This window comes from Apiospora kogelbergensis (genome assembly GCF_038363985.1).
Source record: "Apiospora kogelbergensis strain CBS 113332 chromosome Unknown utg000009l_segment0_segment0, whole genome shotgun sequence".
Classification (NCBI taxonomy): domain Eukaryota; kingdom Fungi; phylum Ascomycota; class Sordariomycetes; order Amphisphaeriales; family Apiosporaceae; genus Apiospora; species Apiospora kogelbergensis.
The window spans coordinates 1,340,630-1,359,212 of record NW_027117426.1 but is presented as its reverse complement, the minus strand read 5'-3'; the positions used below and the strand labels follow the sequence as shown (position 1 = coordinate 1,359,212).

At 54.3% G+C, this 18,583-nt stretch overlaps 5 protein-coding genes across 5 annotated transcripts; 1 reads left to right on the top strand and 4 right to left on the bottom strand.

The window, feature by feature from the left end:
• Nucleotides 1-31: 31 nt before the first annotated feature.
• PG998_013488 (neutral ceramidase 2) lies at nt 32-2,523 on the bottom strand (the record flags this gene model as incomplete). The annotated part of the gene is made up of 5 exons (XM_066880304.1): nt 32-1,141; nt 1,194-1,362; nt 1,415-1,760; nt 1,810-1,825; nt 1,894-2,523. 5 exons carry the CDS (start codon nt 2,521-2,523, stop codon nt 32-34), a joined length of 2,271 nt encoding a protein of 756 aa, XP_066724443.1.
• A 2,248-nt stretch (nt 2,524-4,771) lies between these two features.
• On the bottom strand, nt 4,772-6,351 carry PG998_013487 (Glucosamine-6-phosphate isomerase 1; the record flags this gene model as incomplete). The annotated part of the gene is made up of 4 exons (XM_066880303.1): nt 4,772-5,347; nt 5,465-6,010; nt 6,084-6,116; nt 6,172-6,351. 4 exons carry the CDS (start codon nt 6,349-6,351, stop codon nt 4,772-4,774), a joined length of 1,335 nt encoding a protein of 444 aa, XP_066724442.1.
• A 2,187-nt stretch (nt 6,352-8,538) lies between these two features.
• On the top strand, nt 8,539-10,358 carry PG998_013486 (uncharacterized protein; the record flags this gene model as incomplete). Its single annotated transcript, XM_066880302.1, has 3 exons — nt 8,539-9,158; nt 9,230-9,802; nt 9,869-10,358. Coding segments are annotated over 3 exons (1,683 nt in total), but the record flags the coding sequence as incomplete, so codon positions are not given.
• A 662-nt stretch (nt 10,359-11,020) lies between these two features.
• On the bottom strand, nt 11,021-13,051 carry PG998_013485 (uncharacterized protein; the record flags this gene model as incomplete). Its single annotated transcript, XM_066880301.1, has 2 exons — nt 11,021-12,680; nt 12,912-13,051. The coding sequence occupies 2 exons, from the start codon at nt 13,049-13,051 to the stop codon at nt 11,021-11,023; spliced, it is 1,800 nt and encodes a 599-aa protein (XP_066724440.1).
• A 1,683-nt stretch (nt 13,052-14,734) lies between these two features.
• Nucleotides 14,735-17,828, bottom strand: PG998_013484 (beta-hexosaminidase; the record flags this gene model as incomplete). Its single annotated transcript, XM_066880300.1, has 8 exons — nt 14,735-14,752; nt 14,814-14,900; nt 14,966-15,958; nt 16,029-16,183; nt 16,236-16,535; nt 16,640-17,509; nt 17,599-17,717; nt 17,779-17,828. The coding sequence occupies 8 exons, from the start codon at nt 17,826-17,828 to the stop codon at nt 14,735-14,737; spliced, it is 2,592 nt and encodes an 863-aa protein (XP_066724439.1).
• Nucleotides 17,829-18,583: the final 755 nt, after the last annotated feature.

Below are 18,583 nucleotides of genomic sequence, written 5' to 3'. Positions count from 1 at the left end.
ATCGATTATCATTACTCATTACTCTGCCACCTCATGTGACTGTGAAGGTGTTACTGGCACCCTCGAAGGCGGAGATACCGCCAATTAGAGCTTTGGAATCTCCAAAGTAGCGAGTCCGATAGGTACCTGGCTCCGCGTTGATGCCCGTTTCCCAGCTGATCACAACGTCGCTGTACCCGAGGGCCCAGTTTGTGCGGGTCCACGTGTACACGAGATCCCAGTCGCTGTCATCGCGAACCTGCACCCAGCCGTTGCCGTCCTTCTTCTCGATGGAGGCAAACGTCCCCTCGAGGCGCAGGTTGTTACGAGGGTTGGCGCCTACAAAGGTGGAGTTAACGACAGCGCCGCGGGCGTAGCTAGCAGACGGCTGGGTCGTGCAATCGCCAAACTTCTTTCCGGCGGGTGTGTTGTCAAAAGCCACCCCCGTAATGAACGACAGGGAATTGTTACGGTTGTCGGGCGGGGACGGACCCGGCGGCGGTGCGCCGGTGGCGGTCGGGGCTAGATACCCGATGTTGCTCACGGTCAGGTTGATGAAGGCGGGCAGCTGCCATTTGCCGAACAAGGTCGAGGCGCCTTCGTATCGCTGGATGCCATATTCTTCGGGGGTGGCGAGGTAGTGGGAATACGTATTCGCAGGACCGCCCAACACGACCACCGGCTCCGTGTCTTGGAGGAATTCGGATGCAGCGGCGCTCTTGATAGCGGCGCGCCAACGGCGTCCCGACATGGTCGTTGCCTCGCTTGGGCTGACGATGATGATGAATTGACCCACACGCAGCAACTGAATGTCGACAATGTTGGGGGACCAAGCGTAAGGTACGCTCAGCTCGCCGACGTCAAGAAGAACCGGCTTGGGTTGCTGACAAGCCTTCTGCTCGGGGCTAGGCTCCCTCAAGAGGCCCTTGACGATTCCCCAGAATGGCGACGCAGTGGGTATGCCGGGGTTGTTTTGGGTGAAGTCGGCAGCACCGGGGCCATCTGTGGTGCCAGCAGCAAAGGAGTAGCCCAGCGCGGCGGGACATGTTTGCACCATGCGCCCATCTTCCAGGGGGAACTCGTAATACTGCATGTCTTGGAAAAAGTGGAAAGACTTGACAGTCGAGCCAACCACCGGTGTGCCCGAAGAAGCGAGCGAGTCCTTTGGGGTTATTAGTTGGTGCGAACGGGCATATAGTCCAGGGGTTTCTTACATAGGCAGATTTCGCCCCGGCATACTGACGCCTTCCTATCTCGTAACAGCTACTCACGCCGAGATCCACGTTCTGGAATAGAGGTCCTCTACCATGGCATGATTGAGATTTACCATCTGCGCACGTGCTGTTCTCGAAGCTACACATAGCACCAGATCCATCGTCACAGCTGGGTATTGTTAGTCCAATGCAGATTATTCACGTCTCAGATCCTGACTCACTAAGCTCCCAGAACATTGGGCGTAGTGTCACCAACATTGGCCTGAGAGAATCCAGCCACGAAGCCGGGCGCTGCCGAGGCGTCATTTGTCATCGCTTTCTCAAACATGACTGCTGCAACTCCTTTGTTGTCGCCAGAAACATGTGTGTTGTTTTCCAACATCGAAGTGCCATGTACGGCATACCAGGTAAGGACACCGATGTTCTTGCTATCAGAAGCACGTTTGAACTTGAGAACCGTCATCTCCTTGTCCACATCAGTAGAGTACTTGGATCTCTCGGACTCTGGGTTGGCTAGATAGGCGTAGAGACTACGGCTCAAGTTGCCATCATCGATATCCACGGTACCTGGAGCAAGTTAGCAGACGAATATGAGACTTATGTAGTATCATCATACCAATATCGAGGTAGCCCTATCGAAATCTATGTTAGCCAACATGGTCGCAACAACGAAGGTGGTCGTAAGACTAAGAGTGCTCACCTCTTGCATTGACTCATGAGCCCTCTTGATGGAGAGAATGCCTCCATCTACGATGGCCTGGTAGCTTTGTTTGCTGAAACCCAAACTGGTGATCTGCGGCAACAGGTAGTTGAACCAAGCCCCAGGACCGGAGTGAGAATGCGTGGCAGTGACTGCGACGTTGGACTGGCCGTACATGGCATAGTCTCCTCCCAGCGCTGCTAGTCCCTCCAGAATACCGTTTCTCACAGCAGTGTCACCACCCTGAGTGTCGAGAACCAGATAGGCGAACCGGTCTTTTGGCTTGTTGACATCTCCGACAATGAAAGCCCGCGAGTAAATACGCTGGCGCAAGCCGGTGCCGACCTGAGGCAGACTGGCATAGCCCGCGAGATTAAGCTCGACTATGGGTCCAGTGATATCTGCTTTGCCCACGCCGAGGAGATACTTGTCGCCTGTTGCCTCGGCGCGTTCTTTCGTCGCAGAACGGATATCGTTGGCGGCTTGCCTTGCTTTGAGGTTATGTTGAACCGGGCCGTTGAAGTTGGTAGTGGCAAATATACCGAGTAGCAACAGAGTGAAGGCACATATGAGCCCAAAGACAGTTCTCCTGGGAGCCCCAGGGCTTTGGTTCCGGAATTGTCCAGCCATGTTGACCATGACCTTGTGAAAGAGGACGAAGAGATGGACTGTTGGAAGAGGCCAGACACAATACTCTCCACCGATGGGGTTTCCTCAACTTATAAACTCAATCGAGCTCTTAATAGCTGTGGGTATTGCGCTGGTTCGTCTGTAGGGAACAGCAGACGGATCGATCCACGCAGTACTTAGGGGGTTTTCCGCGGGTTCCGTGAGTTAGCAAGCCATGATAAACTGCAGTTTCGGCGGCACTTTTCAATCTGGCAAGTTGATACGGAGTTTGCCCCCTTTGAACTGCAACACCGGCGGTGGGATCTCTTTTGTATCGCGAGGCGAGGGCCTAAAGAAGCAGCTGTTCAGGTACCTCGGGCTTCGACGGGTGGATCACACACACGCACCTTTTGTGCGTTCCCGGCCTCGAGCGCTACGTCGCCAGGTACACCATATCCAAAACCAGGCACTTGTACAACCGAGCTGGCCATATGCTTGCTTTGTAGGTTGGGCGATGCAACCCCCGCAGCGTCGTTGAGCAATCAATCCTTTATTGGCATACCCATGAGCCCATGAGTGGCAGCTGACGAGGAGCTGTGGGTGCGTCTATTGGCCAGAGCGACCTTCTCCCACGTAACTCACCAGGAGATACGCAGATCATTGATTTTAGCGAGGGCCTGGTGAAGAGATCTATGATTCGCTGCCATCATCAAGGTGGGTGGAAATTGCATGCCGGTCTGTAAGCGAATCAAGGTTCGGCGGGCGCAAGACCTTGGGTCAACGGCGACGACAAGTCAGGCACTCAAACCACAATGGAAGCCACTTGGCTTCAGAGGCGGAGACTGGTGTAACCCAGCAGATGGCGCGGTGCGTGTGTGTCATCTAATCCGATCTGTCCGCTCCCTGCACACACCACCATGCCTTTGTGCGGATCGAGTCCTACCCCACTGAAGGAGGTGCTTCTTTACTGATAACTGACCTCTAACCAGCACACCCGGGCAGGTCTCAGAGCAGAGAGGACAAGACAAAGAACTCAGGCAGACGGCGGGTAGCGGCAGGACACATCTACGTGTAGATCATATGCTCATCTGGAAAGCCGACTGACCGGGGGCAAGTGCTTGTTGATGTTGCATCGCGTTGGGGATGAGATGCTGTCCTCGGGGTCACGCCTGCCAACCAGCACAACTACGATGGTGGGCTCTCAAAGGGCAAGGCATAGTGAGCCTAGGCAATAAGGCAGAGAAGGGTGATGGGCGCAAGGTTAACAAACAGCATGGTATGTGCTATGTACGATGCAATCTAGGATCTGGAAATGTAACCTTCCCAGAACGTGATATACCTCCGTCTGTCGCGGGCGCATGGCCAGAGCGGAAGGAAGGGTCGGGACGGTGGACGGGGACGGAAAGGGACAGATGATATGAACGTCAATCAGAGAGTTCAGCTGTAGCGAGCAATGCTGACCTTTCGTTGCTTGAAGTGCGTATTCAATGAAGTTGGGTAGGTAGGAACGGTTGTGGATTGCGCCAGCATGGCACGTGGATTCCGGCAATTGAGTTGTACTAAATAATCCACGAATGCTCTCCGCTTTATGTATGATATATCACAACATACTAGGTAGTCACGGCCAATTTCATTCCGTATGCAGCCGAGACTTCCTACGACCGTGATCATATAATGCACTTAAATCTTGGACAACAGTCTGTGTTCAAACGCCTGATTTCAACATCGACTCGATGCCCACCGCTGGTGTGTGAACGGTTTCATTGTAGCGTTGCATGGCAGGCAGGAAACTGACTCTTAATGGCTTAATGGGAGCGCTAATTTAGCTAGATTCGCGGGGAAAGTTACACTCAACAGTGAAGCGACACACGGCCCGCTATACACACCGTAATGTAAGTAAAGACATGATCGAAACAAAACTGCCGAGTGTCTTGCGAAAGAGTGTTTCTTTAGGGTATCTAACTATATGGCATGGATCCTGCGAACTAATCCAATACATAATTCGCATTTGTCAACGTCCTAATGTAGCTAACTTCGTCTATGACAATCTTCAGACTAGTTGGAATCGTATAATGGCTCACCACACATTTCTAACGAACTGGACAGAGATTGGGGAAACCTCCGAAACCAGAAACAAGAAAAAGAACAATCCTGTCTCGTTGATGAGAAACATAGCTCACAGCCCTAGAACTCCGGCATCCCCTTTCCGAACTTCAGAAACGAAAGAATGGAGAGAGGTTAAACAAGAAGAACCTTGAAAGTAGCCTCTTCACGCTCCAACGCTAGCAACTCGCTGTTGTTGCTCGGGATTCGGCGTCAACCGGCGCGTGAGGTCGGGGATGCCTTTCACTCGCTCCGCCATACGATCGGGCACCAAGTCGGTGCTGCTGCCGGTGCGCGGCAGCTGCTGGTCGACCGGGTTGGGCGTGAGGCGGCGCATCAGGTCGGGGACGCCAGCCACACGCTCCGCCATGCGGTCGGGGACCAGCTCGGCGCTGCTGCTGTTGTTCCGGCGCATCTGTTCCGTGGGGTTCGGGGTCAGGCGCCGCGTCAGGTCGGGGACGCCCGTCACGCGCTCCGCCATGCGGTCGGGCACCAGGTCGACGTCGGGCATCATCAGGTCGGGCGACACCGAGCGCACGGGGTACTCGGTCGCCGGGCTCGCGCGGAGCAGCCGCGACGTAACGGGCTGGGGCTGCAGGATGGTTGGCGAGGAAATTATGGTCGGCGAGGTGGCCTCTTCGACGACGGTCTTGGGAATCGAGGTCTGGCCAGTCCGGACGGCTGACGGGAGAATCTGCTCAAAGCCTTGCGCGCGGGCGACAAGCTCGATGCTCTTGAAATACTGTTTTTGGACGGTTGTTTGGTTAGGGAGAAAGTCAAACGCAGGGGTTGGAGAGGTATTATAGGGGTTGGGGCAGGAGTTCGTTCTGAGTGCTGGTATAACATATAAGCTTCATACCTTGACTGTCTTGACCTGCAACTCCAGGGTAGCGTCTTCGTCGGAGACAATCATGGGGTGGGGGTGCAGCTGCAGGCTGGAGAGCGTCCACATGTGGTTGACGCCCTGCTCGATGCACTTCTGCAGCGCGAGGGCCTTCCGGGCGCCGAGGATGATGACGACGACCTCGCGCGCCTCGAGCACGGTCTGGACGCCCACGGTCAGGGCCATGCGGGGCACCTTCTCGACGTCGCCGTCGAAGAAGCGCGAGTTGGCCAGGATGGTGTCGTAGGCGAGCGTCTTGACGCGGGTCCGCGACGCCAGGCTGGAGCCGGGCTCGTTGAAGGCGATGTGGCCGTCCTCGCCGATGCCGCCGAGGAACAGGTCGATGCCGCCCGCCTTCTTGATCTTCTCCTCGTACTGCACGCACTCGGCCTCCAGGTTCGGCGCGTTGCCGTCCAGGATGTGGACGTTGTGGGGTTTCACGTTGACGTGGGAGAAGAAGTTCTTCCACATGAAGGAGTGGTAGCTCTCGGGGTGGTCTCGCGGGATCCCGACATACTCGTCCTACAAAGGTGGGTTGTCAGGTAAAAGCCGTCGTTTGCAACTGCTGTTTGTCTGGTGCTGAGGTAGGTCTTACCATGTTGAATGTGACGACATTTTCAAAGGAGATCTAGCAGTCACATTGGTCAGTGTCAGCAATGCGACAGGAAGCTGTTGCAGCGTACCAGGCCAGCTTTATATTTCTCAACCAATATTTTATAGACGCCCATGGGACTCGACCCAGTAGGCAGGCCGAGGACGAACGGGTGTGCGGATGTAGGGTTGAAGTGCTTGATTCTTTCAATGATATATTCGGCTACGTAGGAGCTGGCAAGCTCGGCATCGTCGCGGATGATAAGTCTCATGGTGGGTGGTGGTTGTTTCCCGATTTGGAAGAAGGACTTGATACAAACAGTGAATAGGAGTGATAATAGGTGGTTAGGGGTTAGGTAGGTAGATTGTTCAGGAGGACTGCTACTTGCATGCAGATGGGCTTCTGGTGTATTCTCATATAAGAAGGAAAGGAGGAATGCCAGTCCAGTTCACAGTCCGGGAAGGTTTGGCGGGAATCGTCAGCATGAAAAGGGATCTACCGAAAGGCAAAGAAATTCTACGCCCATCTCGTTCCATGTATCACCAGCCGGGCGAGAGACTTCCAGAGCTCTCCCCACGTCCCCATTCCATTCGCCATCGATGGCGGCTAGGCTTCACTACCTCAAGCTCAAGGTTCGTCCCCTTGGCTGGAGTGTGACATGTGGAGGGGCAGGCATATCATCATTGGAGATGCAAGCTCTCATCATAGCTCCCGACCCAGCCGGCACTGAGACCCCCAGGCTATCCCGATAAGATGGAACGTTTTGGCCGGTTTGCACCGGGTCTCCACAATTGGCACATGTTGCACCTGAGTCGCCGGCGCGACGGTCGGCGAGAAAGAATGAAAGACCGGTATGGGTGATGGATGTGCGGTACCTGCGTGCGCAACCTCGGTGTTAGTTGTACATTACGTACAGTACGATGGCCGAGGGGGAGAGAGGGAGAGCCCAGAGAGGATCGTTGTAGGAAGGTGACAGGGTGACAGGTGACAGGCAATCGGGGGGACTGGCCAGATGAACGTTGTATGTGAAGTTACAGCTCCCCCACTGCTGGTAAGACGGCCCCTCCAATGAGGGATTGCTCCAGGTTAGCTAAGGTAAGCAAGCTCCAAAGCCGGTACACGTCGTCGTCGTGCAAATGGATCGAGACTTCTGGTCATCTGCTGGCTCCCCTTGTCTGGTGGGAAACACGGCTACATATACGACCCCGACATGGCACCTTGCGTTGGGATCTCAGCCGCATCGTCGAGCGGGGATGCCTTCCTCGTCTTTCGGCGCAATCCAATCTACAAGTGCAGATGTTCTTTTTATCCATTGTCGGCATGCAAGTCAGAAATGTGACGCTGAAATCTGCCGGTGCAATAAGAGAAGACAGAACCATCGGCTTGAACCTTAGGCTAAGCAGCAGAGTGGTAACTTGTCAGCATGTGGCGCGCATGCTGATGGCTGATGGCTGGTGGTTGGCTTCGAGAAGCCCAGAAGCATGAATAAATGACCGGGACGATCCCTTCCAATGTTCAATGTTGCTTTCTCTCTTGGAGTGGTGGTGTTCTTGCCGCAATCTAACGTTCCCAGATCCTGGCCCCAAAAAACAGACCCCCATCCGACAAAGACGAGTCCACTTCTTGACTGACGGCTCTTACAACGTTACATCTCAACATCGACATCTCGAAAATACCATGACTGGCATGAGCACCCAAGGGGCAGAAGGCCCTCGCTGCCCTGCGCCAAGCCTGTTCTTATTGACTGCCACTGGAACGCCCGACCTCCTCGCCGGGCTAGGGAGAGATAGAAAGTGTGCGTGTAGTGCATTTGCGCGTGCATGTGCGTTGCTTTCCACCGGCTGTGGCATCCATCTTCTGCGACATCCGCTGTACGGCTAATTGAGCAATTATTGTCTGCAAGCTGCACCTGCTGAGTCTGACTGCCTTGCCCGCTGATCCAACTCGTGTTTGTGTCAATCAACGGCCATCTATTGGCGAATCCTTAATTTGTTTTCTCCCCGTCGGCCTGTCTTCGCCTTGCCAGTCTGTAACCTGCAACCACTGTTAGCGTCCGTGTCCCGTAATGGTGGCATCTTCTTGTCGGGGAGACATACCATCTTGACGGACAGGGGCAGCAGCACCTCCTTCCTCCTACATTCGTTCTTGGTTGTTTGTTGCTATTATCGTCTCTCACACATAACATCCCGCAACTTGGTCGGCACCGGCATGTTTCATCTGTCCCGCTCCAGTCTACACGAATCTTGACGCACGACCAACGCCTGCCGCTCCGTCTTGGGATCGCCTCTTTGGTGGTGGAAATGGCGATTGCTGTCACGTTCTCCCTACCCATTCGTATACCTGGATAGTGCCTTCCCTCCATTACACCGTACATTCACACATGTTTGCATGACTATAAAAGGTTTTTTTTGTCGGCTTTTAAAGGACCGCGAGGCTCTCCATTCTCACCCCCAATGCCATGCAGTCATTCACTTCCGCCATGGTAACACTGAGAAAAGCCATGTTAGCAGCCCTGAAGTCTTTAGTCCGCGGCCGGTCCTTCTTGGAGGCTCTTTTCGCCTTCTGGATCAGCCCAGCCGTGCTGAAGGAGCACCATGTCAACGGAACAACACCACCGGCACTGCGGCCGAGTTCTAGAACCGTCGAGGATTTCATGAACGAGGCCGAGGAGCTCTTGATGGGGCCCCTCGACGGCGACCGGCTGCGTAGTTTCTCATCTCGGCTGAAGCTTCAGTTTCGGGAGCGGATGCAGAGCCATCCTGAGTCCATGCTACCTTCCTACAACCATCTCTTACCCTCCGGCCGCGAGACGGGCCAGTTCTTGGCTCTGGACGTCGGAGGGTCGACCTTGCGCGTGGCATTGGTTGAGCTAAGAAGCCGGGAGAAGCCGGGCAGCGAATGCAGCATCGTCCGAATCGATTCCTTCAAGATTACCCCTGAGCTTAAGCTACTTAAGGGAATGGCTTTCTTCGACTGGATGGCGTCTAGGATCAAGGACGTGCTCTCGGAGGGCGCTGCACAGGAGAGAGAGCCTGATAGCCCACTGCCCATGGGACTAGCATGGAGTTTCCCAGTAGAGTAAGTCGTACTTGTCACCCTGTTTCTTAGTATAGAGACACCGTTTCCGGCTAACATCATGAGCCAATTAGACAAACATCACTAGGGGGTGGTCTGCTCTTGGGTATGGGAAAGGGGTTTCTCGCAACAGAAGGGCTGTTGGGCCAAGATCTTGGCGCCATCATAGAAAGTGCCTGCGAGAAGGTCGGACTGAACGTGCAATTGGGAGCCATCGTGAACGACGGGTCCGCGACGCTGCTCTCCCAGGCGTATATACACGAATCGACGAGGTTCGGTCTAATTCTGGGTACCGGGACTAACATTGCGGTTCACCTGCCCGTCTCCGCCTTTGGCCGGACAAAGTTTGGAAAGCGCCCAGATAGCTGGTTCGACTCGGCCAGCCACGTTATTGTGAACACCGAGCTGGGCATGTTCGGAAAGGACATACTGCCCATGACTCGGTGGGACAAGCTTCTAAGCGCGGCGCACCCGCGCCCCGAATTCCAGCCCCTAGAACATTTCGTCGCCGGTTTCTATCTGGGCGAGATCTGCCGGTTCGCCCTGATTGAAGCCATCGAGGAAACTGGGCTGCTCGGTGGCGTGGTGCCGCCGTCCCTGGAGAAGCCATACTCCCTCGACACAGCAACTTTGTCTATGATCGAAGCGTAAGTCCTTTCATTACAATGCAAACGGGGAACATGGGAACACTTCCTAACTTTTGCGTTTTCCAGTGACCAAACCCCCACCTTCGACACCGCCCTAGCCTACTTTGCCGCCACACACCCGTCCACCGTGAAACCCACCGTGTCCGACCTGACGGCCATTCAGACCCTCGCCTCCTTCATCTCGCGGCGCTCCGCCGCCATCCTCGCCGCGTCGGTCTTCTCGCTCTGGGAAGTGCGGCACGAGACCGAGGCCGAGTACATCACCACCAACCAAACCGAACAACTACAACAAGACGCCGGGCATGCGGCTGCGGCACCACCCCTGTTGGTGGCCGAGACCGCGGCCGAGCACGCCCTGGAGCGCACCAAGGTCGCTTTCAACGGCTCCGTCATCGAGCACTACCCGGCCTACCAGGCCCACTGCCAACGCTACATCGACGCGCTCGTCGGCGGGCAGAGCAGGCATCGGGGTGCCATCGAGCTTGTGCCCGCGCTCGAGAGCTCCATCCTCGGCGCCGCCGTGGCGCTGGCTTGCACCGAGGGCGAGCAGGGAGTACAGTAGGTAATACAAAACAGACTCTCACAGGCTGAGAATGGGGAGCGGGAAGGGGAAATCATATATAAACTCAAATTCGCGTACACAAGCATAAGAGCATATCTGCATACAACTGCATTTCAGATGGAATATAGCGGGTTTGGTTGGTAATGGACAGATTTATATGAGAAGTGGTATTATTGCCATACTCATGGTCTTTTTTTGTTAGGCGCCTTCCGGGATCGGGATGGCATTTTCATATCACGCAGTTTCGTATTTTCGAGCGTCGCCATTCCTTTTAGGTAATCCAAACTATTCAAAACATGCAAGCCTTTGTTAAAGAATGGACCACTGAGTTTGAGACGTAAAAGCGAGAAGATATTCCGAATAAGGAACAAATGGGTATAGTGGTTAAACACCCCAAAATAGCCAAAATAGACAAAAGTATACCAAAAGCGGCTTCGCGTACCTGTCCACACAGCTCGCCCACCTATGTTTATATGCTCCCCGTAGCCCGGACTCTCAATAAATCATCAATAAATACAAGGCAAACGCCAGGTCGCACCAAACAATAACCACTGTCTCGTGTACTTCGTCTCTAGCATACACAATATAGACAAGCCCTCTACTCACTCAGAAGGATCATCCGGCTAACAAAGGGTTTTTAGCTATTTTTGTTAATGTCATTCCGCAGAAAAGTATCGTTTCGCCTTGCTCCTAACTTTCTGGGCCTGGATCTCTTGCGGTACTGCGATATGATGGACAATGTGCGGGCCTATTTTGGTAAGCTTAAACATGTCCCAAGGAGTCAGTTGCAGGAGCCACTCACGGTATACGGTATCTACCAAGGGTGTCCAATCATCGATACTCAACGGGAAGTACTCGTAGAGCTGCTCCGTCTCTTCGGAGGGGCTGCCGTGGCTATGGACCGTGCCGGAGCGGTTCAGGCGAGGGCTCTGCAGTGTCGTGTCCGAGGTCGAGCGGTTGTTGGGGCTGCGCTCGTCTTCCGACAGAGACAGGCTGATGGGGCCCAGAGTCGAGATCACCGCGGCTGTCGTCGACGACGCTGAAGAGCCGCCTTTGGAAGAAGAGGCGAATGATGATTTGTGCGAGGCCTTACTGCCGCCGCTGGAGGATTGCGAGGATACGCCATCTTTCGAGGACCACGATGGCACGGGAGGTCTGCTGAGGTTGGGTGATATGGACATCTTCTTTGATGGAGGCTGGGGGGTATTGTTGCCTTGTTGTATATTGGCATAATTCGGCGTCGGAGTAGTATTCCAATCGTTGATGGCTGTTGCTGGCGTTTGCATAGCACCTCCGATACTCTGGTATCTGTGTATACTTTGCGTCATGTCCGAACGCTCATGCTTTAAATTATTCACATGCGCCATATTGATGTTGTTGTTGTTGTTGCTGCTGCTGCTTACGCCACTGCCGCCGTTGTCCACTGTACCGTCGCTATGCGTACGCGGGCGCTCGACGCTGCCGGCCTTCTTCTCGGCGGAAAGCGGGACGTCCTTCCTGCTGTCAAAATTGCGAGGGCTCCGGCCGCGGACGATTACGGGACCACTCTGGATCTCGGCGATTTTCATGAGGTCGCCGCCCGCCTTCATCCTACCCAGAAGACATATTTGGACCACATAGTGCTGCTGCAGCCCCTTCCGACGGCCGTTGTTGGCCGTGGCCGACTTGAACTGTAGGCGCTTCCACGATACGGGCAGGCATACGCGGTGGCCATCTACTTCTTGGCCGCCTGTCAGATCAAGTGCCGACTTGGGCGGCGGGCCGGCCGTCTTGGTCTCCTGTCCCTCGCCAAGGGCGGGGTTGCTGCTTTTCCACGGAATGGAGATGATCTCGGTCGCCTTGCCTTCGATGGACTCCATGGCGGATATCGAAGCGTAGAACTCGGTGATGGGCACTGCGCGCCCCTGCTCGTTGATGACCTGTGTGCAGTGCCGCGGCATGGTGATCTGGCCCGAGCACTGCCAAAGGTTGCGCCGGTAGCAGGTGAGCTCCAGCGGCCGTCCGGCCGTCTCCCCGCCGAATACGTCCTCGGCGACAAAGAACATGCCGTACAGCTCCGCGGATAGATTCAGCTCCGACATGGCGCCCGTTGTGTCGTCGACGGGCTGCGCCTTGATGGTAGGGGCGGAGAAGCCGAGCAGCTTGTCGTCCAGCTGCTGCGGCGACGCGCCCTCGTCGTGAAAGGCATTGTTTGGGTCCGGCGCAATCTCGTAGGCCTTCGCGTAGTTGAAAGGGTCTTCGAAGGTGGTCGAGAAGTTCTCGAATTCGTACGTTGGCGTGAAGGGAAGACCATGAAGCCCCCCATTTACGTTGTCACTATGCACCCACCCCAAGTTGTCAGTTTAGACTATTCAATACAGCGTGTGCATGAGTCGTCCCATGAAGGTGATTCGACGTCGGTAGAGTTGAGTTGGAAATATGCGGCACGGCACGCATAGCTTCCCCGCCTCACACATTTGTTGAATTGAGAGCATGCGACAACCGAGAACACGGGATAAAGGAGGATCGGCGGGATAGGAGAAGCACAAGGCACAAGCAGCGACTCACAGGATAGACTCGTCGAATGCGAGGTCTTGGTCAAAAGCGTCGATACCTAATCCGGGGCCCATGGGACCGTTCAGCCCCATATTGTCGCTGGGGCTGGCGCCAGACGGCATGGCCGGCGGCATAGAATTGAAGGTTGCCATTGCATTGTCATGACCCCGTCCGGATCCGGGTCATAGTATGTCGAGTGGAGAGAACGAGAGGGTCGGCGCAATGCTTGTCTGTTTGTTTCGAGCGTTTGGTCGGTCCAGCTGGCTGTACGTTCGCCTGCTCGGCTGGCTCCGAGACGTCCAGTCAACCCGGAGAGAGGATTATGCCTTCTGTTTCTAGGCCGCGTGCGACAGTGTTATTATGGCTAGTGATTCTCGATTATTGTATTGGGGGAGATAGCACAACAGGTGTCTATCTGCTGTTTCGCGGCTCGCCCTGCCGTCACGGTCCCAAGAGCATATGCTGGGTTCATGGACAGGAAGGGACAAGGCAGAAGGCCAGAGCCCAGGCGTGGAGGATCGTTTGCTCAGGATGTTTTGCTTACTCTTCGCTATGCGCATACATGCAAGTTTACGTAGGCCGGCCAGGATGGGACTGAATTAGTTCGCACACACGCAGACATGGCAAATACCCCGAGCGTTCATTTGATCGCCATCCCTACAGGTCGGCAAAGCAGAGCCCAAGCCCATCTTCTACCCAATTGATCGGCGTCTTCTCCATGTCGTTTGGAACGGCCAAAGGCGGAGGTGGAGCACCCAAGCTTCCACTTCCATCAACCGAATGCCCTAGCAGTCAGTGTGCGGACTGCTCCGGTAGTGCCCTGCTGCCCTGTCAATTAGAGCCTAGAGCCTAGAGCACCCTGGAGCACCCGAACGGACCATCCACACCCGCTGTGGGGTGGGTGGCTGCTGCTGCTATCGTCCGTCTCTTTATCTGCCTCTATTTCTATTCCCTATTCCCTATCCAAGCCCCCCATCTTTGTGCTACACCAAAGCCAAGGACTGGCCTACGGTACGCAATATAGCCAGCTATCTTGCATATGCAGCAAATGCATCTTTTTTCCTTCTTCCCCAATGGTTTGTTGCCGCATCTCGGGAGTGTTTCCAAATCATAGAATACTACCCTCCATGCTCCTAACGGCTTCCAACCCCTGACCGAAAGCCTTGCCTTTATTAAGGGCTTGCATATTCAAGCATTCCTGCCTGCACGCCGTCTATTTCTGAACATGATCCCCTCTACTTCTTTCGTTTAGGGAAGGTGGCTTGAGCCGAGGTTGCTCTGCCTGCCGGCTTCCCCGTTCAAGACCAGTTGGATTCCCCAAACATGTACAAATACATAGATGCATAATTTGTCAATCACTAACAACGTAGAAACACAAACATGTGCCGGGTATCCAACGCGATCCTCTACCACCTGTATCATGGATAGCAGGGTCCGACAGCATCATGCCAAACGTGGCCTCATCATTAGACTCAAGAATGCCCGTTTGCGGAAAATCATTGGCCTGCTGCGAAGGATTCACGCGTATGCTTATCCGCGGACTCCGAGAAGTAACAAAGGTCCCAGGATCGTGTCATTTGGTCAGAGAAAAACACGGTATATAAATTCAAATGGCACAGTTCTCAGGTGCCTCACGCCATAACGCTTGTCTCCCGATATCTCTTTTGGGAGCGACGCGCTTTAGCTCCCCTAGGGAGGATCTTCCAGAAGATACAAGCGCAACTTCGTAGAAAGCTACCATCTCTGCCGTTTGATGCACAAGGTTGAAAGAATTAGCATGGGAAGATAACTACCTAAGAACCAAAATAGGCAGATCCAACAATCATCCATACAGCCTACGCGATATCGACAAACTAAGTAATGTATCAGCAACTATGTAATGTTATATCTGTACTGATAGGGGCAGATACTTACTGTATCAGGTGAATTCGTAACTTCGTCAAACGTTTGCTGAATCTCAAATCCCATGGCCGCGAGGGGTTCGTGAAAGTCCTCAAGCACCTATAGTTGCGTTGGTCAGTACGGAATGGGCCAGTAGACGGTAGCGATCGCATGGCAATACTCACATAGTTCAGTACACTCTTGGTGGCTTTATGGCTTTTATTCTGCCTCAACCCCATAAGGGCCAGGCCCTGCAGCAGCAAAGTCGACTGGGCCGTCGACGGCACAATTGGGGCAATGATACCGCCAATGATCTCGCGCGAACTCGTGGATTGCAGTGTCGGGACATAGTTGGCCAGATGGCTGCCCGGCGGGCAGACGATGACGATGGCAAGAAGGTCATCGGCCGTCGTCTTGGCCCGAACGACGCCGCAGGCTCGTCCCGTCAACGCGAACTTGTAAAGCTCGACAACGTCAGGGGTGGCATGGGTAGCCACCAGGTTCAGCACGCTCTCGGCATTCTCGAGTCCTTGAATTAGGTCGAAGCAGATGAGTGCCCGCTGTATACTCTGTGCGAGGCCTTCTGGGGCAGTCCATGACTGCAGATCCTCTATGCTCATGTTCGTCAGGCGCCTGGGGAATTGAGTGTCCCAGCCAATGTTTGTGAACCAGGTCTTCTGATCGTCTACAGGGACACCAAGGAATGCAGCTGGGAACGATGTCCCTAGTTGGATCTTCTGAATTCCCTTTCTTTGGAGTAGCGTCCTCACAGCCCTACGGTGCAATGATCTGCCAACCGACACATTGCGTTTTGAAGGATCGACGAAGATGGCACCAATAGAGCCTAGGCCTTTGGTGTAGTATGTTGCCACAAAGCCATACAGAGCTTGGGTGCTGCTGTTCCGAACAACATAGTGCGACTCCTCGACGCTGGGGTTGAACAATTGAAATGTATGGGAGCTACTGGCGCTGTAGGGCAGACTCGGCGTACTTGAGCGTGCTAGGAGACTAAGGAGTTCATCGAGAGCATGGCTGTCTCTGTCAGGATCGTAGCATTCCACGAGCCACTGTTGTCTGCTCTTCGTAACCTTTTTAGCTTTCCGCATCGTACCGGGCATCGACCCCTGAGGGACGAAATCACCATACAGAGCACGGACAAGGGGAGGCCATCGCCGTTTCTGTGAAGTCAAACGTGCAGATATAAGTCCCGATAGACTTGTCCATGGCAAAGTCGTACGGCGAGCTCACGGCCACTACAATCAATGACTTCTTTTGACCCGTAGCGCGAAGCATCTGGCACATCATCGCGACGTGCTTGGTGAAGCCTGACTGGTAGAGATTTCGATTTGCATCAGCTGTCACCAGAATGATGGAAGATGCTCGGTGGATCAAATTTTCGTGGACTTCGTCAAGTTAGCCAGACAAGTCAAGTGGTGACATAGGGGGGCATATTACCTGGTCGAAGTCCATTCGCTGTGTATGAGGTATGCAATAGTTTCCCATGTCGAGCCCGCGCGATGGAGCGGCCCAGTTCTCGAAAGACGCCCTCGCCACTCATGATAGCCCCCCTCTCCTGGTGGACCCATTTGTCATGAAGTGTCCCGGGGTTTATCTTCGAAGCCGCCTTCTCCATCATGCTTTTCGTCGCCGCTGAAGCGGGCAGTGGTTTGACAAGCGGCGTCAGAAGCAAGAGCTCCTCCTCCTGAAGCAAGCTTTGGGAAAGCGGGAGCAGGCCCTCTTTATCCCTTACCACCGCTATAGAATGGTCGTATGCTTTCCTTGACAGGTTCAAGTGGGTTGGGTGGGTTTTGGAGAGAAGCGAAAGTCCAGGGGGTTGAGGGCCTTTTGCCAAGATGTACAGTGACTTTTCATCTTCAGTACGCGCTTGACTGACGTTTGAATGCGCTCCTTCGAGATGATGCCATTCTCAATGCCCAATTTCAGGCCCGATATGGCTTCAAGTTGGACATCATGGGCACGACATAATAACACCAAATCATTACCTGCCTCTACAGCCATAACAGTACCGCCTTTGACGCCATATTCCTGGATGAGGGACTCCATCTCCAGGCATTCCGAGATGGCCACGCCGCTAAAGCCAAGATCGTTCCGTAGCAGGTCATCCACGACTTGTTCAGATAGACAAGCGTGCATGACGTTCATTCCCGCATTAGCAATCCCAACACCGCCAATAAACATGGCATCTAAGCGTCCGGTAGCGATGGCATTGCGAAATGGGACCAGTGCACTCAGACTCAACTCTTCAAGTGTCTGGGTAATAATAGGCATGTCCAAACTCGAGCCGAGGAAGTCAAGATTGCCATACGATGGAAAATGCTTGCCGCAAGTCGCGACGCCAGCATCCTTGTACCCGTTGAGGGTTGCAATGCCATATTGGGATGCCTCTTGGGGGTCATCACCTATAGCCCGGACGCCCAATGGCTGATGCCGCGCGTTGGTCAGGACATCAAGCACGGGGCCAAGGATCAAGTTGACGCCCACAGCTGATATCTCAGTCGCTGTAGCCTTGGCTACACTATAGGCCAGTTCGGTGCTACCGGTAGCAGCAATGCCCATAGCACTAGGGAACTGGCATATGTAGTCTTCGTCAAACAGACTGTTGACGCCGCCATTCTCTTGGTCAAGGGCAATCAGCAGTGGGTGAGGATGGCCTGCTTGGTGAGCTATGGTCTGCAGCTCTTGAACCAAGCTTGCCGTCTGTTCGGCAGCTGCGGATACAGTGTCAGTCCTGATCAAGCATGCAATATAGGGGCCTCTCGATGCTACTAGTGAGTACTATTCGGAAGGGGGCCTTTACACTTGAGATTCTTGGCCGTGAGAAGGATAGAACCGAGATGATGTTGTTCGATGAGGCTCCTGATTTGTGGCGTTATCTCGGTGCCGTCCCAGCCCATGATCAGAACCTGACCAATTGCCCTAGCCCATAGTCAGTCAATAAGCAGTGTTTGCGTGTCTCGTCGCTGCCCCCGGAACGTACCAGTCGAGGTCCTGCCATAGTGGGTCGAGATCCCCGTCTCCGTTGGCCATGTCGAGATCTCGCCGGGTCTCCGGGTGTTACGTTAGGTTGGGCGGGGACGCCTGGAGCACATGAAGGGCAGACCCGGATGTAGGCCGGAAATGTATACAATGTGTGCGTGACGGGAAAGACTGGACCGGACACACTTCTAAACGCTCTAGGCGAAGCTTCGGGTTGGCTGGCACTCCTCTGTAAGTAGTATAAATGCCTACGGACGGGCCGAATGTGCGATAGCCTTTCGCAAGCACAAACAGTGGTAGACAGACAGTTGAGCAACCTTCGCTTGGGCTGTCAGCATGTTCGGAAAATGATTGGCTGGCTCGCAGGATTCCCGCTAGCCTCTTTCTGGTGGTGATTCCCTTGCTCCCCCAGGTGCCCACCCGGTGCATCGCGGGGCGGGCAGTAGGCAGGTTTACCGTCGTCCCGCAACGTTACCTTTTCTTCAGAGACAAGACCCAGCAGCCTTTGTCGAAGGCCTGCTACGTACCACAAAAACTTAGAAGAATCCGAACATCCAGCCAACATGGCCGTGATGTTTCACCCCAGCCCGATAATATGCGAACGACTGTTCCAGACTAGGTGGTGATCGATGCTCCAGCTAGATGGTCATGATGACAAGTACAGTCTAACCAATCGAGAGTTCGAGGAAGAGAGGCTAGCGATTGTCATGTCGGGCCTCACAGTCGCCTCGTTTGGCTCACATGTCCCTATCGACAGGCTGCCGGAGACTCGGCTGCTGTTGCACCGCGCAAGGAAAGATTGGCAT